Below are 20,654 nucleotides of genomic sequence, written 5' to 3'. Positions count from 1 at the left end.
TTATTCCTCTGTAAAGTGTAAACAACATGCCTCAAACTCTCTCGTAGAAGTATCATTCATGTAATCATCTAATGACATTGTATCAAAAAAGGAACATAAGCACAGAGTTCTGGGCGCCCCACAGCAACGAATAGGCTAAAAGGGATTCGCTCAAATCCGCCAATACTATGTCTATTCCAACATAGAATTAGATTTGATTCCTCCTCTTCACGTCCGAAGATTCAATAAAGGTAAAAAACGTCAGTAAATGTTAAGGAAGCTATCGTATGAATTGATCTTTGCGAGCTGAGCGTAATTAGCATCATTATATCATTCCTCAAAGGATCAAGAACGTGTGTGCTGCAATGCAAGGAGGCCCAGTATCCATTCCGCTTCTCTGTGAAAATGAATGCTGTTACGGTAAGTATGTATGATGCTCATAAATCAAGCATTCCACATAATTACTTGCATTAGCAGCTGCGGATCCGCCGGAGAATGGTTGTCAAGTGGGTTATATGATCACGGATCCGAAATAGCCCTGGTGGGGTTCGCCCAACCCCCCAAAACAGAGCGCAATGATCAAAGCAACCGTCGTTAACAGTGATTGCATCCAAAAAAGGAAAATATTATCCTAAATAGTGCAGCATTTACTGCAACTTGTATGGATACTGCAAAAAATCTCGGCTCCTTAAATGCTTACCATTTTCGGTATTGTATATGATCCGTCGTTTTCAATGGCTAAAAATGTACCAAGGTTCCGGAACATAATAATGGCTTTCTTTCATAACATCGTTTCGTACGTTCTTTTATAGACTTCTGATTTTTTCCCTTGGAAAGCATGCGGTATGGAAGAAGAAGACCATCGGCATGCAAAGGCAAAAGTATAAAAGCAATACGTTAGATGATGGCGATTCGATGGACATTCAATAACTCGAACGCATTTTCTTTGTTAATCAACAGTAATCTACAGCTATGCCTCGCCTTACCATCATTGTTCTCGCTCTCGTCGCTACTGCTTCCGTTTTTGCCAACGCTGCGCCAAGCGGCGATGGTAAGCATCGCTTGGGGAGCAACAATGGCCATCACGACGATGGCCGATATAGAGGATGCCTCAGTAAGTGACAATGAAGCGAATGTATCGTATTACGAGCGCGCAGAAGATTTATTTATAATTTGGTAGCTCGCAGTGGTCGTTATGACTCGGACTGTTTAGGTAATTTAATAGAGCATTGCATCTGTTAGAATGTTGGTTGTCTTATTGGATGGTTACTAGACGAAATCACCAAGCGCAGCACTATCCCGGGAGCTACCAACCAAGGTGCTAACGGAAACTTTGCTCAGATGGCTGCTGCTTACAGTAAGAATTACACTTTTATAATTAAGAGGGCCGTTGCAGATATGTTAACGGGACGTGAACAACAGGAGCTTATGATGAGGAATTCGATCAAGATGGAGAAGACAGCGGCTTCAAACGACCATGTAAAAATACACTCAACTCTACTATCCATCGGTAGATATACTGGTTGTTAACAGGTTTTGTATATAGATGGTTTATTTAAACGTCAGAATTTCCCAAACGTCGAAAACTCTGCCAACAACGTTAACGGTGTGCAAGATATGCAAGGCGCCTCTGCCAATTATGGTCCCTATGGTCAACTGACCCGTAAGTCAAAACGTTCTTGAAGAACTCTCCATGGAACCCAAAATTTACCTTTATACTTTCCAATAGCGGAGCAGCAATACTGGTTCTTCAGAGGTAAGCTTTATAAACGCCTTTATTCTTTGTATCCTCACGCGTCCTGCAGAATCTATGGAGGATCTGGTCAAGCGCGCTACTCCTGAAGAGATTGCCGAAGGTTTTGACAGAATGGGCGGCCAATACAGCGCTCAGTTCAAGCAAGCTGCAACAGCAAAGGCCTACAGGGAAAAGCTTAATGGTACAATGTCATATTGGAAAAAGTTACTTGATAGCACTAAGCGATTTATCTGGTACTAGACTGGGCTACCAAGCGTTCTTCCTTCTCTGAATAGACTCAAGCATCAGATAGTTGTTTTCTCATATGTCTATTTAGCATTGATCCATTGATTAATTGTCATATCGTTCATTCAGTATTATATAATTTCTGGATACATTTGTCTTCATTCATCTTTTAATTAATCAGAGCTTTGTCTGTTTCATCGAAGCTCTATAATTAAAGGCCGAAATATCTTCTTGGATCTACCTAATATTATTCTTTTTCTTCTGTGCATATACCAGCTTGACAGACTTGGGAAGTTAATTTAAAGAGGCAGCATACGCGATGAAGAAGGTACTGAAAATATAAATAAGCAGAGTGCATCGAAAGCATCTTTTACGTGTTGATGATTTAAATTGCAAGGAAAGCTAATTGATCTCTTTTGGGAAGCGCGATACTGCTATTGCTCTTCCTTGCCAAAAGCAGAGACTAATCTGACATATGTGCTTGAACGAGCACGCTGACATGTTCAAGCGTTATGTGATACTAACATACAGTGGAATAATCGGATCTCTGTATCATATAAGCAATGATGCAAACTGCAATATGGTGAGATGAATAGGGCTCGCACAGCTGAGTAGATGTAACTTTTAACTGAATGCCAAGGGGAACACAATAAAGTACTGAAAAGTATACACCGACAGGCTATCTTTCCAGTGATGAGAGACAATCATTGTCTTTTTGTTCGGTAAAACAAGCGGAATCACATTTATTTGAATCAAGAGGTCTCTGATAGCAAACAGATCTCGTTATTTGTATCAATAGCATCACGCTTACCCTGGATACACCTCCTACTTCAAGCTGTATGTATGCACCTCTAACCTCGCCAAAAGCGTCGCTTCGTTACCACTGAAATTATATCTGCTAAGCAGACTTGTTTTCATTCCTTGCATGGATCGCGACACCGCCGCAAGGTCGCACAAGCGCTATTTCTGGCTTTTTTGAAGCAAAAGCCAAGAAATCAACTGTAGTCGATCTATTCTTCGTTCTTTTCAAGTCTCCTTTTTTTTTTTCGTTTCTTCCTTTTCTTCCTGTAACAACGAAACATATGTATCAAGACAACAACTATAGTTCCGGGTATTCAGCAAACCAGCTGCATTCGCCTCCGCCATCGCGAAGCAACTGGGATGACCGGAACGCTGCGGCGACGACAGAGATTCCACTTCAGGATACGTCAGGATCACCACATGTAAAGTTTGCACCGAAATCACCGTCCATAATACCAAGCCCTGTATATAACTCGCCTTCGGTCATCTCGAGTTCCATCCCGATGCATACTCCAGTACCGACCAACGACCCTGCAGGAACGCCACGTTCCCGAAACTTTGGAACAGACACGTTCGCGGCTTCAAGCGATAAAACTGCAGTGGAAAGTGAGCACGATGGGATGGCGTACGACATGTACAATAAGAGAGGAGGAGAAGAAACTGGAACTAGCTATTATGGTAATGCAAAGACTTCGTTGAGGTCTGACGGTTTTATGCGACTTGAATCAACCGACGATGATGTTGCACCTGAAGGTTACAATAATACAAGAGGATATCCACCAGCGCCGCCGCCACCACCACCAGCAGCTGGTCCTCCTCAAGGGTCTGCATATCCACCATTTCTCCAGTCTGCTCCTATGATGATGCATCCTGCTGCGGGTAATCGGAGCCTACCAATGCGGTTGCTGTTGGGACCTTACCGTGTCCCATGGTTCAGCTATCTATCAGCTTTAGCCATGTTAATTATTATGGTGATGGAGCTAGTCAAGAACAATCAGCTCACTGGAAGCGTCATTTCTACAAGCCCTTACTTCAACCCTTTAATCGGCCCGAGTTCAACGGTAAAGACAGAGATAGAAGTGGTTGCGCAAAAGGAAAAGACGTTATAACTTTGTTCGTTATTTCTCTGTAGGTACTTATCAATATGGGAGCACGATTTACTCCATGCATACGTCCTTTGCCTGACTATACATCTTCAACAACTTTTGCATACTGCTACCAATCACAAAGCGATACTTGCACGTTAGAACAGCTCTGTGGGTTCGATGGGTTCGGATCCTCAGACGTACCGAACCAGTCCTTCCGTTTCATTACTCCCATTTTCCTCCATGCAGGCATCATTCATTATATCATCAACATGCTCTCTCACTTTAGCTTTGGTGACCTGGAACGTAGTCTAGGAACTCCAAGATACACGATACTTTACATGGCATCTGGTATTTGGGGCTTTGTCCTCAGCGCCACACTTTCGCAGACCACAACAGGCAGGTATCTTTGCCCCGTTTTCCCATACAATTCTGACGCGCTAAGCCCGTTCAACAAAATGATTAGTGAGCATGGGCTGTTCCGGGGCCTTGTTTGGTATCATTGGATATATGTTTGTGGACGTGATTGTAAACTGGAAGAACATTGTGAATCCGACGCGAGAGCTGGTCAAGTTGCTTATTGTGACGATAATCTCTCTCGTATTAGGATTGCTTCCTGGTCTGGATAACTTTGCACATTTGGGTAAGCTTATGCACGATTTAAAGATGAAAATATGATTTACAACGATGTTCTTCAGGGGGTTTCGTCACTGGCATTATTACTGGCGGCTTAATTGCACCTATGCGCGACGGCGTCAATGCTCGCGGGAAGATATTCACCTGGGGCATCCGGGTCGTCGCTCTGGTACTGCTCATCATCATATTCTCAGTCAGCATTACTCAGTTCTACGCAGCCGAGGACCCATCCAAGGTACGTTCTTTTAGAGAACGGATGCTACATATCCAATGCTTATTCGACATTTAAAAATAGATCTGTCCCAACTGCAAATACTTGTCCTGTTTGCCTGTCAATGGCTGGTGCGACCAGTCCACTGCATAGTTGCTGAAACATCATCTTGTGTAAAGCTGTAGTAAAAAAAAAAAAAAAACAGTTAGAACGAGACAAAGCTTACAAAAGAAAAAATGTAGCCGCCTACGTACCGGCACAAAGAATTATATACGTATATAAAGACATGGTTTATCTTCTCGTCGTTTTGTTCTTGATTAAACTTGGTCAATTCTCCATGTGATTTCAGGCGTTTTCATCGTTGTGTTAAAATTTGGATGGTTAGCAAGATCTATGACAAAGCTGTTGCATCAAGGTGGTGCAAAGGGCTGATGCAAATGTTGCTACGCTGCGATTTGTTCGGCAAGTATTGTGACATCTAGTTCATTCCCAATTAAGGCTATTTTTACTGGGATGCTGTTTCGCTGTTCTCCTGTAGCAATTATCAATTTGCGCATTTTTCATCTTCAACGCTCATTAGAAAGGAACAACTGTTTCTAAAGTATTATCACCGTGGGACATTTTTCGAACCTTATAGCAAGATCAATTGATATTGGAAAAGGGGAAATGGAATGAACTGCAATAATTTTTGCAATGACGAGAACGCGTGTATCACGACGTTCTTCAGATCAGCATGGCTTGTGTTGTGCACCTGCTATTATTGGATGGGCTGCGCCTGCTCTGCCCGCGCCTGCAACTCTCCCTTAAAATCACCAAGGAGATAAAACTCTGTCAGAATTCAATCAATCATCAATATTTGTTTCTCTTCTTAAACTTGTCTATAGAATCCATCTTTGATCTCTTCCTTTACAATGGTCAATGCAATTGCTATCCTCCAGTCCGCCACTGCTGTCATTGGTACAGTCTATTTCACCCAGAAAGGCGGATCATCTACCACTATTCATGCAAATATAACTGGTGCGCCACCTGGCCTGCACGGCATGCATGTTCATCAATACGGCGATTTAAGCAATGGTAAGCATCCTATTATCAACGTGTCTTTATTTCCGTATTAACATCGCTTCTTGTTTTAGGCTGCGAATCTATGGGTGCTCACTTTAATCCTTACAACCAGACCCACGGCGGACCTCATGACAGTGTCAAGCACGCTGGCGACTTTGGAAACGTGCAGGTGGATGATTCAGGACATGCGTATTTCACGCTGACTGTGGATAGCTTAACGTTCGAAGGACCTGATTCTATCATCGGGTAAGTCCAATAACTGGAAGTCGTGAACTAGTTCTAATCAGCGGATATGTAGTCGTGGCATTATCTTCCACAGCGGCCAAGATGATCTAGGCAGAGGCAACGAGACATCCAAAATTGCCGGCAACTCTGGCGCCCGTTTGGCATGTGGCGTCATCGGCAGTAAGTGCTATTCATTTATCACTCGACGTATGTTCAGCGTATATTCATTTCATCACGCAACAGTTCCAAATCCCAACACTACTGGCTGACAGTAGTTTCCGTCATACACAGCAACGTCTACGTAACGATGCATTAGCTTTATAGTATACACATATCATCTCAATTTTGATTAAATGAACTTTTTTTGACAACAGAAAGCAAAAAAGGAATATACAAATTGGATGGGATGGAAAGAAATGAATGAGGATGGTAATAAAAATGGGATACAGATGCTTCGCTTTTTTCGTTTCGTTTTACAGCTCGTTGCCGATTGTCACCCAGTAATCGCGCAGATTGTTTTTGCGACCAAAGATCTCGAGGTATTTACCTAATAAATTTAAGGCCAATACTATAAGTATACACATCTTTACCTCGTCTTCCTCTGTAACATACCATCAGGCACCAGCTCCTCGATCAACTCGTACAATTCTTCGGGCTTTTGACTTTGGCCACGTCGTTCAGAGAAGATGACATCCGAGCCTACAGAGTGTCGGCAGTTGGGTGGATCTTCGCCCTGCATTGAGGAAATCATTTAATTCATAAGGCTCATGATTGGTCCAGTACATTGCTACATTTTACCTTTTTACCAACTAGACAAGTCTCTTTAGCGTGTTGCAAGTAGTAACCGTGACCCTTGGCCATACGTCGGTTGACTGTCTGTTTCACCCAGGTGATATCGTCAACGTATCTAACATGCACTAAGCAAGCTACAGTCATTTGATAAAGCTTCACATCAAGACTTACGTGTATCCCCATCGTTCCATGAGCTCAAATGCCTTGGCATACTTGTTGTTGATGACCCATATAAAGATAAAGCCGTTCTTTTGTAACTTTGGAATAGGTATCTCCTCGATACAAACGTCCGGAAGTTGCTGATAGGCGATGGCTACTCCTCGGGTTGGGGCATGTGTTGCCAATTGCCATGGCGGATCAGTCACAATAACGTCAAACTGTACTTCAGCGGCAAGTGCCTAGATACATGCATTACTGTTAGCCTTAGATGTTTCGGAGCAATAAAACTTTCAAAACACTTGCGTCCCAGTCAAAGTTCATGACATTGGCCTTGATGGGCACACACCATTCAGGGGCTTCAAACTCTTCAAGATCTGGATACATGAAAGGATATTGTTAGCGAGCAACATACATTGTGTAAAGACCAATTACTATATTTATTTACCCTGCTCCTCCAGTTCTTCCTCGTTGCCTTTGTTTTTATCGCCACTTAACCGTTCCTCGAGTTGCAAGATCTCTGTTTGCAATGCATCAATTTGCAGCTGCAGCTCCACCTCTCTTTTCAAAAGGTTTTTGAGTGTCGAGTCTGTTACTAGGTTCTCGTCAAAGTCGTAAACATCGACATCGACGTTGGAGGACGGTGTTCCTTCCCGCGACGACATGCCAAGGTTGTGCGTGCGCGAGACTCGTAACAAAAAAGACCACCACGAGCCACGAACTTTTCGTGTTCTCGCGTTTTTAAAGAGCCGAACGTGGCGGGCGGGCGTAGAGCAGCACCAGCAGCGGCCATTTTCCGGCGCAGGCTCCGAAGTAACACACTTACTCTTCCTCTTTCCAATCACATGTCTCATCAAAGCGGTATTCGAGGTACCATAACTCTTGCGGATAGCTGCTCTAGTATTTAAACGTCTCATGCGATGCAACTGCACATAGTTTCGGATGAACTTGCAAAGACGTTTGCAGATGCAGTGTCGTCCGGAAATGTCCGCATCCTCCGAGTATCCATCGAGAAAGGTACTTTAAATGGCAGCACACAAGACGAGCTTGTACACGGAAACTCATGTACATTTTTTTTTTTTACATTACAGAATCGCTCGTACCAACAGGATCGACACCCGTAGGCTCGACTTTTGAAAATGGTAATATATTTGCAAATATCCATTTTGATTCAGGTTTCCATTCAATTGTTGTTGCGTTTGCTATTAGATTTCGAGCACGTCATATCTTACCTTGAAGAGGATAAACCATCGTATATCCTTGTGCGTCTGGATGACAAGAACAGTGCTGGAGAGTATCATTGGTTGTTTATGAGCTACGTTCCTGACAATGCAAAGATTCGGGACAAAATGATCTATGCATCCACTCGTGCAACGTTGACCAAAGGGCTTGGCGACGGCCGCTTCACTGACAACCTCTACGGTACCGTCAAGGTACTGTCGTTGCAGAATATCTAGCTGCGTGTGGGAGATCTAATATCCGACCAACTTAGGACGAATTCACGTATGCTGGATACAAAAAGCATTTGGCGCACAAGAACTCTGAAGCACCTTTGACGCAACGAGAAAAAGAATTGGCAGAAATCAAGGCAGCAGAGGTGTGTCTGTGAGCTTGGATAGATCTACTAGACACATTGTTGACTGAGAACATTATTCATTCTTCCAGGCGAAAGCAGCCGCGGATTACTCTGGAACGACCGCTCGTCAAGCATTTGCTCCTCGCTTAGAATACCAATTAAAGGATGAAGTCATAGAAGCTCTCAAAGAACTCAAGAAGACTGAAGAAGAGCTTGCACACAACTTTGTGCTCTTGGTATTGAAAAAATATTTGTAGTTTGGCAATATATACACTAAATCCGAGTAACCCGCAATTAGTATCTGAAAAATGAGGCCGTGGAGCTCGACAAAACCGCAACGGTGTCTTCCAAAGATATCCACAATGTCCTACCACCCAGCGACCCAAGATTTGCGTTTTACAAATTTAAGCACGACGGCAAAGATGCCATAGGTACAGTGATAGGTCGTATTAAATTCCACAGAAAAGTACTGACATTCATCGTATACTAGTATTTGTGTACTCTTGCCCATCCACGTCCAAAATCAAGGAGCGAATGCTTTATTCTTGCACCAAACGTTTTGCTGTAAATGCAGCGCAGGAACTCGTAGGCTTCCAGGTGGCAAAGAAGGTAAAACAAGATTAACAATTGTCAAATCTTTTGATGCATAACGCAAGAGTTACGCGTGATCTAGCTTGAAACAAGCGACCCTACAGAAATTACTGAACAGTATCTGATTGAAGAAGTATACCCACAAGGAGGAGCAGCGCCGCGGGACCAAGCAGGAGACGGATCATCAGCCGGCGTTGATCAAACAAGCGGCGGCTCTGTCTCTCAGCGTATCCAAATGTTGAACGGGGCTAGCCAAGGTGGATTTAGACGGCCTGTAGCTCCTGGTCGACGACGACCGGGCACCACCACCACTCCTGCAGCTACTACCACCGCTGCTGCAGAGAACTAGAATTGATCCTCTGTCTTCTACTTTTATATGGACCACACAAAAACTTCTTGAAAAAAATATACATGACTGTATAGCAATTACAACTTATTTATAGTGGTAAAACTATGTAAGAATTAGTCAACTACTTTGTACTGCAATTGGAGCTATTGGTAGCTGTGCGTCAGTGCAGGCGCATACTGTGCGCGTATGGTACCATGCGGCAATTCGTATTTGAAAGGTTCTCCTTGCGGACGAGGGCTTTGGCTACCAGCCGCATATTGGCCTCCTTGCGGCATATGCTGCTGCTGTGGCGTGTAACTTTGAAGTAGCTGAGGTGTGTACGAACCACCAGGTTGCTGCTGTTGTTGGGGTGCATTGTACCCGGACGTGCCTACGGGGTTAGGGCTGGGAGCATTAGCGGGAGCGCCACCGTATCCACCGCCAGTGGCAGCACCACCAGCACCGGCACCAGCTGCTGCAGCTGCAGCTGCTCCGTTGTCGTGTTCAGGCGCTGCAGTCTTCTCGTCGCGATATTGTGCTTTTTCAGCTTGAGTCTCGTCAGCGACGCGGTCCCGGCGACGACGGCCTGGTACGCCTCCTGGGCAGCAGCAAGCACCGCTGTAGCACAACCAAGCAAAGAAGAGTGATACGACGGCACCAATGGTGATCCACATTGAGTTTCCACAGCGACCGGTCCATCCACTGCCGGCAACGGCCTTGTTTGCGCTGATAGCGATCACCAGTGCCAACACGAGCGAGGCAATCATAACCAATAGATTGATCAATATCAAGCATGACATGCTTCCGCCGGGTGCGCGGCGGTTGCCACGCACGCACGCGATAAGCGGCATGCTTAGTAGCCAGAACAACAAACTAAAGATAGTACCGATAAAATACAGAATGAAGAGCGCCAAAAATAGGCTCTTTACAATGTGACTTGATTGGTAATGCTGTGGGATGGCTTGACCTACACCGGGAGTATTTGCCCAGTTGAAAGCTGCAACGGGGTGAGCGCACGACTGGATCGACTGGGTAGTACCCGAGCAGTAATTCCTACGGGTTAATTGTGTCAGTTATATCCTGAATTAGGGGTCGTCAGTAAACTGCCAGTACTTGCCATAATCCATAGTTATACACTTGGTTGTTCGATTGGTTCTGAAACGAGTTTAGATAGAGGCTTCGAAGGAATGTACGGTTTGACAGCTGTCCGATGAGAACAAAAAGCTCGAGCAGAAATGCGAATAGTAGAAAGAAAGAGCCTAGCACGGCGCATAGTTTGCCAATCATTATTGTGAAACGAACGAGTAAACAAACAAAGCGAGCTGCCGACAGAGTACACAATTTACTTTATAAGATCAACCAACTCGACATGGATGTGGGAGAAACCCATGTCCATATTTTACCACTTAACACTGCACAGCGCAAAGGCGAAAATTTTCAGTTGCAGGAGTAGATAATAAATTGCTTAGAAAATAACCTTTAAGTTTCTTGGATCTGAATGAATTTAAACTTGCTACCTGCGCGCTCTGCCATTTATATAAACCGCGTCATTTGTATGTATGTAGATTATAGGCTCTGTTCAGTGGACTTAACCCTTGCATTGTGATATTTATTCCTCAGCCAAATATGGTAGTTAGCCTGCACGCTCGTTGTTTGACAGCCATTGCACTTACTGATTATCTTCATGTCATCATGATCTGATGACGATATGTTTTGCTGTGCCGAATAGAATAGATACTCTTCATTCTTGTCCGTTGTCAACCTCCGTGGCAAATATGGATAATAAAGTATAATATTGTAGACGGGCGAGTTGCTGGCAACGAACGGAGGATACCTGAACGGGGTACTACAATGATCTGAATGAATGACCTTGCACAAAAAATTGGCACGTAGCCATATATGGTGGGAGCTGGGCACACAAGGAAGAAAAAAGCCCACCGACAGCAACCACATTCTCCTTTGTGTCTCTTTGTGTAAAACTATGCGTCGCCTGTCGCAACTTGTCTCGCAGCTCAGCGTACGGCGCAAACGACGGTCTGTTGTTCAACCAGGAGAAGAGGAGGAGGAGCATAGAATACCAGAAACGGGTGGTGGAGCAGCAACCACGGACTCCTCCTCGCCCGAAACACCTCTGACACCAGCGACGACAACAACTGTTGCTGCTGATCCTGTCATTCCCAAGCTCGATGATCTAGAGTTTTCGGCGTCCCGCGATCTCGCTGTCTACCTATGCAACAGCGAACTGTCTGCAGTCAAGAACCAAGAAGAATTCACTGCGTTTCCTGCATTTGAATATTTGCTCCCAAAGCAACCTGCCGACGACAACAACAGCAATGCTAGTACTAACCAGCAGAAAGAAGCAGCTCCACTGTCGTCTGCAAAGTCGCGCTTCAAGACGTTGCCCAAAAAGGCCGGCCATCGGCTGTCTATATATCGACCCAAATCTACAATGTCGCTTTTGAAAAAGTCGCGTTCTACACCAAACTTTGCAGAAGCAGCCTCCTGATATAGATACCCATCTCATCCCTCTTATCCCTCTATATATTTTTTGATACCGATATCATTTATTGTTATTATCATCATAATTATAAACTTCGACCCCCTTCTATGTGTTATCATCCGGTCGTCCTTGGATATATCAATGTAACGTGATGACTAGCAACTTGATCTCTACCCCTGCATCGGCATGGAGGTTTCGCGTAGCAGTGAACTTGACATACATAGTCGATCCATAGTTTTCCAGCTACCAAGCTATCACATCTAATGATAGGAAAGACGCTGACGATATCCATGGAGAAATCCGAGAATGGCGTGATCTTTGTCAAAGCATGCTCGGATAATCTGCAACCAGCAGCAGCAACCTGGACATCGAGAGAAAGAAGAAAACAGAGATGGTGCAAGCATACTCCCACATTGACCAACATCTCGATTATGTACCGAACCATGTATCAATCGATGCAGCAAGCAACCAAATACATTTCTCGGGCAAATGCTAGACAACGTATGCAAATATATCTATAAATATCATGTGTACTGTTTGTTCAGAACAATGCATGAATTAGAAAATGGGTGGGGGTATATTTTTCACTGCTGCTGCTCCAAGGACACTGGCTCGTGAATCTAGCAGAGCGAATAAACAAAATCAGTCTTTTTTTATCTACAGCAGTTTCTTTCTTGAAAAGGTTCGCTTACTGCTTCCGAGATATCAAACCAGCTTTCCAGTGCTTTGATGCGAGGGTCTTGATCACTTGGAGCATAATCCTTCTTCCATAAAACAAACTTCGAGATGGGTGCGGTTTCCTTTGACTTTATCCACGACTCTTGGTCCTCCTCCTCCTCGCGCTGCTCACTGTGCTTTTTCCAAACATGCCCTGATGCGATATCCCTCATCAGTATTGTGCCACATAATCATATACATCGTATGTATATTTACCTTGACAGGTATCTTGGTTGACTGTAATCTCGTATCCATACATTTGGCGCCCCATCATGACCGTCTCAAAGGTTGGCAGTGTGGCATGTTTCTGGTCTGGATTGGCCGTCGGATTACAGAGAAAGTACTGCTGCGAGTTGATTGGACCTTCTGTCTGGACACCAAAGGGCAAAATGTGTGTCCTGGGCAATTCGGTATCGCTGGTGGTGGTCATGCTGGTTACGAAAAGGGAAAACCAAAAATTCGCGAATCTTTGTCCCTTGTGGGAGCGCGATCGCGCGCGTTTTCCTCAAATCAGGGAGAATTTGACATCTTCCTCTACTTACAACCATCAATTCAATGCATAGATGCTATTTACATTCCATGATATTATCCTAGCAAATACGGATGGTTTTCTCTCATTCCTTCTTTTCCATGGAACTAATAGGCTATATTACTCAGCTATAATAGGTTAACGTGCGAATTCTTGAATCTCTGAGGACTGTAAGCTTCCTTTTTTTAAGCATAGCAACAGAATTCTTTTATTTATCTGACAATTTCAGCACTTGGAGCCTGCAAATAAATTTTAATTTCCTCTTTTAGCGCATGGCATGACACTTACAGCATACCTCAGTTTTCTATCGCTTGGCTGCAGTATACAGTTACCGCAGTACCCGAGTAGCGACAGCGAAGATGCAGAGGAAGAGGTAGAGCATCTGCGACGGATCGATCAGGCGGTTTCTCGCGCCCAGTTCGATGTCGTGGCTACCATCAGCAAAAACAGCATGTTGATCGAGCACAAAGGCATGTTGATCGAGTAGTCAGCGAAAAAACAAGGAGGAGAAAGAGGACGAGAAAACACAAATGAGCTTCTTGCTAACTAGAGAGAGAAAAGAACAGAGTCAAAAGAGAATCTGGCTGCGGGTATTCTGACAGTAGGAACCATGGTATCCAACTACGTGCTATGTTTCCCAGTAGTCGTTGCCAGGCACCAGTTGCAGGCGTTTCCTACCCCGTATTACTCTTTTGCACGCGACACACCTCTATACTGCGCGCGACGCATCCGCCACATTATCCAAACGCAAGGCGCTGGTGTCTTATACGCAGGATTTGGACTCGGAATTCTCGGCCAAGCTGTTACAGCAATGTATGAGTCGGCTGTGAGCTCTGCACTGAGTTATGTGCGACCATCCTTGAACTCGACTGTCTTTTACACAATTCGCACAGTGTAAGCATAAATTATATATGTTGCTTTTACTTGACATGTAACTTATGTTGCTGCTATTGTCGCGCTACTAGCTTGGATTGGGGGATCTCCGTGCCACTGTATCCATTTTACCGAGCTGCGCTGATACTCCGTGTACAGTCGGCTGGTACTCACAGAATTATCAACAATCCATCCGACTTCTTACGCATGTACCGCCACGATCTGTCACGGTTTTTCGGACATGGCAGAATATATCCATCAAGTCTTCCACTCACATCCTTGTTCACATCCTCCTGCGCGCTGCATATTGCGAGCGAAAAGATGCTCATGTTGCTTTACAAATGCATACACCGTGTATTTATGCACAAGACGCAGCGACCGAGTAGACACCATCATCGACGCTCAAGGCGGCAACAACTCGTGGAACAGCAGCAGCAACAGATACTAGAAAGTGCCAACACGTTCTCGGATATTTCAGCCAGACAGAACAACAACAACAACAATAATAATAGACCACTCTCACCATTTTACGGCACCAGCGGTGGTAGTGGAAAAAAGGAAGACACATCCATGCTACGTACATTTTATCCAGAAATCGTGTCTGGTATGATCAGCAGCATGGTGACACGGACACTGTGCTATCCTTTCGACTCGATCCTGTTCAAATTGATGCTCCAGGATACTGGCATCCAGCCAATCCAGACAAACTACCAAGGATTCTGGGACTGTGCCGCGAGGACGTACCGTGAAGAAGGCGGGCTGCGTGCGTTTTATCCTGGATGGGGCGGCTGCGTGCTAGAAATGATCGTTAGCTACCTCGTGCTTGAGAGCGCGTGGGCTGCCTATCGCGTGATCGAATGGAAGCTAAGCAAGTACCCTTACAAGGAACCACGAAGTGTCAGAAAGGCACGTAAACTACAAGAACGCATGGATGGTCGATAATGTATTTTAAGCAAAATAGTTTTGTATATTTGTTATTGCATGACTCTTGCTGCATGAAATTGAGTTTTAATGAGTCAAAGCGGGAAAAGAGAAGTGTTGTGTCTGTACCTGATCACTGTGCTCATGGCAACTTTTCGTGAGACAATCCTTGCTCGACTCGACGAGCGTAATCAGCGAGAGCATGCATTTCACGAGATTATACTAGCAAGTGAGTAGTAGTTCCAGCTAATCGGTACTGCAGGTCGTCAAAGTTGCTAAGCGAGGCTTCTTCCGAGCAAAGCTCAGCATTGGCTACACGCGGCGATTGACCTGGAGAAGAGAAGCAGCGAGCTAGAAGCCATAGCCAAGTCACTCGAGTTCCAGAACGAAACGCTGACAAGGAACGCGGAATATGCGCAGGCTCACGGGTAAACAAGAGGAGACGACTCAGTGGGGAATAATGATATGTAAATAACATCCGTTTTTCTAGATCTCCCAAGAACCAGCAGCGGGTCGCAGAGCTGGAACGTCGGCTCCAGAAGCTGAATGAGGAGCGTGCAGAAATGTACAAGACTCAAAGTGAGAATGCGCAGCGACTTTTGCAAATGAACGAACAGAAACAGCAGATTGAAAAGAAGGAAAAGCAAAGCAGCGAAGAGTATGTACATATGGCTGAGAAGGATTGTGAGGAGGAGGATATTGACGAAATACTTGCTTAGAATAGCAAGGTTGAATGACCAGGTCGCTCGATTAACATCCAAGTGCGAGCTTCAAACAATGCAGTTGAAAGAAAAGGATGTCACTATACAGGTTATGTTCATGGGCAGTACCTTATTTACTGTGGTGTAAACTGATACATTTCTTACATAGATACTGCAAGATGAATTGGCAGCATTGCAGTTAGAAATTATAACGACAGAGGAAAGGAGCAAAAAATTAGAAAAGGAGAACGACCAACTTCTGAAGCGATGGCTGGAAAAGAAGAATGAAGAAGCAGAAAAGATGAACGAGGCAACGCAGTTCTATGAGAGGTAATTCTATACTCGCTGCTGCTCCGTTTGGAATATCTTAAGTAGTTGACTGCGAATATCAGTCTTTTGGAAAGAGCTCGGATGGAAGGCAACACTCTGAAAAAGAGTGGCGGTAAATGGGTCATCCAGTCCTCTGATTCTGCGACAAGGACAAGGTCCAGTACTACAAGCAGCCACTCTGCAATTGTGGTGTTACCGAATCATGCGTTTAAAAAGTTGGCAAGTAGCATTAATGTCTTGTGTGATGATTAGCATATTGCTAACCCAAAATTTGTGATTGCAGACTGCGCATGACACTGAAGTCTACTGCGTGCAGGCTTCATCCACTGGACGCTTCTTCGCTACAGGTGGAACCGACAAGAAGATCAAGTTGTTTGATGCAGAAACCGGTAGGTACAGCTAACTATATAACAAGGGAAACACAGATTGACAAGCATATATAATTGATAGGAAACCCTAGCATGATATTGAGTGGAGCTCTGCAGACAATCACCTCAGTGTCGTTTAGTTCAACGGATGATATGGTCCTCGGAACTTCGACAGACAATGCGGCGCGCATCTGGAATCTTTCCACTGGTCGTATCCGGCATACGCTGACGGGCCACATTGGAAAAGTGTTTGCTGGCAAATTCACCAACGACTCCAAACGCGTAGTATCTGGCAGCCACGATCGCACTCTTAAGCTGTGGGATCTTCAGAGAGGATACTGCATGCGTACTATATTTACATTTTCAAGCTGCAATGATTTGGCGCTTGTGGATGTGGATGGTCACACTGTCGTGAGTGGGCATTTGGATAATAGCTTGCGGTTGTGGGATACAAGGACCGGGAATGGAATCAAGGAGATGGCGGGAATGCATACAGGTCAAATCACATCCGTATCCGTGGCTCCTGGTAACTACAAAACGATATCTACTGTTATTCTCTGCAAGCTTTTTTAAGACTTTCCATCCAGGAGCATCGAATGTATTGACAAATTCACGAGATAACACTCTAAAGATTATCGACCTGCGCATGTACGATGTTGTGGCCACTTTCCAGTAGGTTCAATTTTGTTTACAATCAAAGTAATATCTATTAAACGAGAGACGATAGAGCGGATACATATCGAAATGGATGCAATTGGTCAAGGGCCTGTTTCAGGTAAGCTAGCCGAACTAGAGTACTTACAGTCATTTACTCACACAGTCGATAGTCCGGATAGTCAATACGTTGCTGCTGGATCTGCTGGTAAAAAAATGACGGATAGAATCTCAGAGATTCAATGATCTTGACGCATATATTTGATAGATGGTACCTTGCATGTATGGAATGCACTCACGCGAAGATTAGAAAGAACCATCAAGGAACATAGGTAGGTTTTATAATCCTTTCATTTAGTCACTCCTGGATAATTGACAAGATTTCCACTACAGCGGCGTCGTATGTGGCGTTTCATGGAGCTCAACAGGAAATGTACTTTACACTGCTGAGACCAACAAGGTTGTTTGTATGTGGGATACATCTCTTCAGGGATCCGCTTCATAGAAGTAGAGATGTAGTGGTGGTATAGTATTATCTAGGTGTACATATACTCGCCGTCCAATGCAAAGTTGCATGGAAAAAAATTACAGCGTTTCCAGCTTTTTCAGGTGGTTGTATTTGGGTAAAACCTAGTCATTGCATTAGTATACATGCCTACAAGCTATACTTAAAATTTTGCGCAATTACCTCCCACAAATACTCCAAATGTCGTGCGTGCAATGTTCGTTGCCCCTGCATGCAAGTAAGTAAAAATGTCAGATCAGCCGAGGTCAGGTAAGATATATATATCTGCTTACTTACAGGCAATACTTCACTCTGCTGCCTCCGCTTGGATTCTGCTCCGTAGATCACTGTAAGATCTGTTATGGTTTCATTACTCTCGGTTGAGCACGCAGCGCCGATTACGCAGTTGTTTCCAATGGTCGTGCTTCCAAGTACTCGCGCTACAGAGCAATGTCAGTAATCACGGGAGGTGATGCTCAAGAAAGAAAGCTTGCCTCGAGCTTCAATGATGTTGTTATTTCCTATCCGAGAACCTTCCACATCTATCGGATAGATCAAGTTACAGCCGGAGTCAAATGAATCATTATTCAAAACACTCACAGCAGCCGACCTCAAACACATTCTCATCTCCGATTACCAAAGGAGTAGAGTTTCTTGTATATAGGAATGCCAGTTAGCCATGGATCACTAGGATCTTCCTATAACAATTGATTACTTGTTGAAAATAATTGCATTTTCTTCAATAATGTTGTTTCTTCCAATATATATAGGCCCTTCTTCAGCAATAATACGGCATTGAGGATGTAGTACAGTGCCTGGATCCCGGTTGAATATAGGTGGTCTTTTGGCATGCCTACAGCGGCGGATACATACCTGCGCCTACAAAACCGTTGTCAATCAAGCAACCTTTTTAAAGAACGGATCCATTACAATCTTACCGATGGAGATCTCGCCGCGAAGCTCTGTGTCTTGACACACTATTGAGCGTGCACCAGCAGTGATGCGATTTCTCGTCGCCATGCTGTCTCGAAGCGATTTATGCGCGGCGGTTTTGGTGGTGTCAGGTACAAGGAATCCAACCAGAAATTGTGTCGGGCTTTGGTTCCCGGGCGGAGGAGGAATGACTTCACACATTATTAGAGTACGCGCGTTCACTCGTCCTCGACTCGTCTTCAAGATCAACCTCCTCAGCAACAATGAGTTCTTCCGCGCAAGGTTCATCCTCCCAACCCGATGCCGATCCTAAATCTAGAGCATTAAGTGCCTACCGAAGACGTCTGTTGGAACATCGCGAATTGGACGCCAAACTTAAAGAAAGTGAGTCTCGAGCATCGATGGAAACGAACGCTTTGTGCTGACGAGGTACCTTAGTGCGACTGGGTTTGCGATCACTCGAAAAAGAATACGACAAGTCAGAAGACGATATTAAGGCATTGCAGAGTGTGGGTCAAGTTATCGGCGAAGTGTTGAAACAGCTTGACGACGAACGATGTAAGAGAAAACGCAGCAAACAGCATCGATAACAGCCCTTTCTAAAAAAAGAAATAACTGTGTAGTTATTGTCAAGAACACAAGCGGTCCACGGTACGTAGTCGGTTGCCGCAACACTGTCGACAAGGAAAAATTGAAGCAAGGCGCTCGCGTTGCTCTCGATATGACCACACTCACCATCATGCGCATCTTACCGCGAGAAGTCGATCCTCTTGTATACAACATGTCTATAGAAGATCCAGGTAACGTCAGCTTTGCTGGTATTGGCGGTCTGTCTGAACAAATCCGAGAATTGAGAGAGGTAAGAAGATGATAAAGTGTATCCCGGCCGTCCCATTGACACTTGAGAGATTTTAGGTCATTGAATTGCCTTTGCTCAACCCTGAGCTGTTCTTGCGTGTGGGCGTCAAGCCTCCCAAGGGTGTCTTGCTGTATGGACCTCCCGGTACTGGCAAGACTCTGTTGGCGAAAGCTGTTGCAAGCACATTGTCCGTTAATTTCCTAAAGGTTGTATCAAGTGCCATCGTCGATAAATATATTGGTGAAAGTGCACGGTTAATTCGTGAAATGTTTGGTAAAGAGTCGAAAAAAAAACAATGTAATGAAATTTCTGACATGTAGATTGCTGTAGGCTATGCCAAAGAGCACGAACCTTGCATTATCTTCATGGACGAAATCGATGCTATCGGCGGTCGAAGATTTTCTGAGGGTACATCTGCAGATCGTGAAATCCAACGAACGTTGATGGAGGTATACTGTGAAGGCTTGTTGGACAAACAATTGGATAATATAGGACTCACGCCGTTCTATTCTAGCTCTTAAATCAAATGGATGGTTTCGACGTCCTTGGACAAACAAAACTCATTATGGCTACAAATCGTCCCGACACCTTAGATCCTGCTTTGCTGCGACCGGGTCGTCTTGACAGAAAGATAGAAATCCCTCTTCCTAACGAGCAAGGCAGAATGGAAATCCTGAAGATTCACGCAGGACACATTACCAAGCATGGCGATATAGGCAAGTGATCTCTGTTAGGAAGCTACTGGAGATACTTAATGCTAAATCTCATTGGTCCTTCTCCTTAGACTATGAGGCTATTGTCAAATTATCAGATGGTTTCAACGGCGCTGATTTGCGCAATGTTTGCACAGAAGCCGGTAAGTGCGGCTGCGTGAAAACACAATGCAGCGGGTTCAAGTGCTAATCACGAATATACTATTTTAGGCATGTTTGCTATTCGAGAAGAACGAGACTACTGTATTCAGGAAGATTTTATGAAGGCTGTACGCAAGGTGGCCGACGCGAAGAAACTGGAATCGAAGCTTGATTATGAAAAGATTTAATAGTTTTACTACAATAAATAAGTCTTTGCATATCCGAAGTTCCCCTAATTCTAATGATTGTATTGTAAACAAGAACAGTTTAAGCCAGCGTGATCCGGTAGTTAGTTTCTTGAAAGCTGTCAATTTGCTCTCGAGTATATAGCTCTCTCTTTCAAAGCCTTGATCTATTCAAGGTATATTTGCTAACGGGTCTGCTAACGGATTTTTGATGAGCAGGATGAGCGGGTTAAAATTTGCAGGCAACAAATCCAACCAAACATCGATTTCCACTTGAGAGGTAATTGTGTATTGGTGAATAT

At 44.4% G+C, this 20,654-nt stretch overlaps 12 protein-coding genes across 12 annotated transcripts; 8 read left to right on the top strand and 4 right to left on the bottom strand.

The window, feature by feature from the left end:
* Nucleotides 1-951: 951 nt before the first annotated feature.
* Nucleotides 952-2,010, top strand: VTP01DRAFT_6674 (uncharacterized protein; the record flags this gene model as incomplete). The annotated part of the gene is made up of 8 exons (XM_069385601.1): nucleotides 952-1,093; nucleotides 1,160-1,192; nucleotides 1,253-1,336; nucleotides 1,402-1,458; nucleotides 1,526-1,642; nucleotides 1,709-1,735; nucleotides 1,785-1,916; nucleotides 1,976-2,010. 8 exons carry the CDS (start codon nucleotides 952-954, stop codon nucleotides 2,008-2,010), a joined length of 627 nt encoding a protein of 208 aa, XP_069243047.1.
* Nucleotides 2,011-3,042: 1,032 nt separating this feature from the next.
* VTP01DRAFT_6673 (uncharacterized protein) lies at nucleotides 3,043-4,846 on the top strand (the record flags this gene model as incomplete). Its single annotated transcript, XM_069385600.1, has 5 exons — nucleotides 3,043-3,822; nucleotides 3,894-4,245; nucleotides 4,313-4,489; nucleotides 4,545-4,717; nucleotides 4,778-4,846. The coding sequence occupies 5 exons, from the start codon at nucleotides 3,043-3,045 to the stop codon at nucleotides 4,844-4,846; spliced, it is 1,551 nt and encodes a 516-aa protein (XP_069243046.1).
* A 758-nt stretch (nucleotides 4,847-5,604) lies between these two features.
* VTP01DRAFT_6672 (uncharacterized protein) lies at nucleotides 5,605-6,249 on the top strand (the record flags this gene model as incomplete). Its single annotated transcript, XM_069385599.1, has 4 exons — nucleotides 5,605-5,767; nucleotides 5,827-6,001; nucleotides 6,054-6,160; nucleotides 6,224-6,249. 4 exons carry the CDS (start codon nucleotides 5,605-5,607, stop codon nucleotides 6,247-6,249), a joined length of 471 nt encoding a protein of 156 aa, XP_069243045.1.
* A 204-nt stretch (nucleotides 6,250-6,453) lies between these two features.
* VTP01DRAFT_6671 (uncharacterized protein) lies at nucleotides 6,454-7,593 on the bottom strand (the record flags this gene model as incomplete). Its single annotated transcript, XM_069385598.1, has 6 exons — nucleotides 6,454-6,527; nucleotides 6,593-6,713; nucleotides 6,779-6,887; nucleotides 6,944-7,170; nucleotides 7,235-7,305; nucleotides 7,377-7,593. 6 exons carry the CDS (start codon nucleotides 7,591-7,593, stop codon nucleotides 6,454-6,456), a joined length of 819 nt encoding a protein of 272 aa, XP_069243044.1.
* A 180-nt stretch (nucleotides 7,594-7,773) lies between these two features.
* On the top strand, nucleotides 7,774-9,444 carry VTP01DRAFT_6670 (uncharacterized protein; the record flags this gene model as incomplete). The annotated part of the gene is made up of 9 exons (XM_069385597.1): nucleotides 7,774-7,798; nucleotides 7,865-7,945; nucleotides 8,020-8,070; nucleotides 8,138-8,361; nucleotides 8,421-8,525; nucleotides 8,594-8,740; nucleotides 8,803-8,935; nucleotides 8,995-9,113; nucleotides 9,178-9,444. The coding sequence occupies 9 exons, from the start codon at nucleotides 7,774-7,776 to the stop codon at nucleotides 9,442-9,444; spliced, it is 1,152 nt and encodes a 383-aa protein (XP_069243043.1).
* Nucleotides 9,445-9,587: 143 nt separating this feature from the next.
* VTP01DRAFT_6669 (uncharacterized protein) lies at nucleotides 9,588-10,710 on the bottom strand (the record flags this gene model as incomplete). The annotated part of the gene is made up of 2 exons (XM_069385595.1): nucleotides 9,588-10,476; nucleotides 10,541-10,710. 2 exons carry the CDS (start codon nucleotides 10,708-10,710, stop codon nucleotides 9,588-9,590), a joined length of 1,059 nt encoding a protein of 352 aa, XP_069243042.1.
* A 694-nt stretch (nucleotides 10,711-11,404) lies between these two features.
* On the top strand, nucleotides 11,405-11,929 carry VTP01DRAFT_6668 (uncharacterized protein; the record flags this gene model as incomplete). The annotated part of the gene is made up of 1 exon (XM_069385594.1): nucleotides 11,405-11,929. The coding sequence occupies one exon, from the start codon at nucleotides 11,405-11,407 to the stop codon at nucleotides 11,927-11,929; it is 525 nt and encodes a 174-aa protein (XP_069243041.1).
* Nucleotides 11,930-12,507: 578 nt separating this feature from the next.
* VTP01DRAFT_6667 (uncharacterized protein) lies at nucleotides 12,508-13,070 on the bottom strand (the record flags this gene model as incomplete). Its single annotated transcript, XM_069385593.1, has 3 exons — nucleotides 12,508-12,543; nucleotides 12,616-12,794; nucleotides 12,857-13,070. The coding sequence occupies 3 exons, from the start codon at nucleotides 13,068-13,070 to the stop codon at nucleotides 12,508-12,510; spliced, it is 429 nt and encodes a 142-aa protein (XP_069243040.1).
* A 376-nt stretch (nucleotides 13,071-13,446) lies between these two features.
* Nucleotides 13,447-14,984, top strand: VTP01DRAFT_6666 (uncharacterized protein; the record flags this gene model as incomplete). The annotated part of the gene is made up of 3 exons (XM_069385592.1): nucleotides 13,447-13,639; nucleotides 13,736-14,063; nucleotides 14,135-14,984. 3 exons carry the CDS (start codon nucleotides 13,447-13,449, stop codon nucleotides 14,982-14,984), a joined length of 1,371 nt encoding a protein of 456 aa, XP_069243039.1.
* A 123-nt stretch (nucleotides 14,985-15,107) lies between these two features.
* VTP01DRAFT_6665 (uncharacterized protein) lies at nucleotides 15,108-17,521 on the top strand (the record flags this gene model as incomplete). The annotated part of the gene is made up of 13 exons (XM_069385591.1): nucleotides 15,108-15,192; nucleotides 15,265-15,391; nucleotides 15,454-15,621; nucleotides 15,683-15,773; nucleotides 15,834-15,994; nucleotides 16,057-16,213; nucleotides 16,278-16,383; nucleotides 16,445-16,888; nucleotides 16,950-17,034; nucleotides 17,090-17,137; nucleotides 17,190-17,224; nucleotides 17,285-17,348; nucleotides 17,410-17,521. The coding sequence occupies 13 exons, from the start codon at nucleotides 15,108-15,110 to the stop codon at nucleotides 17,519-17,521; spliced, it is 1,683 nt and encodes a 560-aa protein (XP_069243038.1).
* An 80-nt stretch (nucleotides 17,522-17,601) lies between these two features.
* On the bottom strand, nucleotides 17,602-18,655 carry VTP01DRAFT_6664 (uncharacterized protein; the record flags this gene model as incomplete). Its single annotated transcript, XM_069385590.1, has 5 exons — nucleotides 17,602-17,646; nucleotides 17,705-17,749; nucleotides 17,819-17,961; nucleotides 18,395-18,400; nucleotides 18,460-18,655. 5 exons carry the CDS (start codon nucleotides 18,653-18,655, stop codon nucleotides 17,602-17,604), a joined length of 435 nt encoding a protein of 144 aa, XP_069243037.1.
* Nucleotides 18,656-18,717: 62 nt separating this feature from the next.
* Nucleotides 18,718-20,355, top strand: VTP01DRAFT_6663 (uncharacterized protein; the record flags this gene model as incomplete). Its single annotated transcript, XM_069385589.1, has 8 exons — nucleotides 18,718-18,838; nucleotides 18,893-19,012; nucleotides 19,078-19,313; nucleotides 19,370-19,586; nucleotides 19,644-19,762; nucleotides 19,828-20,029; nucleotides 20,098-20,169; nucleotides 20,237-20,355. 8 exons carry the CDS (start codon nucleotides 18,718-18,720, stop codon nucleotides 20,353-20,355), a joined length of 1,206 nt encoding a protein of 401 aa, XP_069243036.1.
* Nucleotides 20,356-20,654: the final 299 nt, after the last annotated feature.

The sequence above is a fragment of the Rhizomucor pusillus genome (assembly GCF_041956525.1).
Source record: "Rhizomucor pusillus strain CBS 183.67 unplaced genomic scaffold VTP01scaffold_3, whole genome shotgun sequence".
Classification (NCBI taxonomy): domain Eukaryota; kingdom Fungi; phylum Mucoromycota; class Mucoromycetes; order Mucorales; family Lichtheimiaceae; genus Rhizomucor; species Rhizomucor pusillus.
The sequence above is the reverse complement of the archived record's forward strand: the minus strand, read 5'-3'. Positions and strand labels throughout refer to the sequence as shown.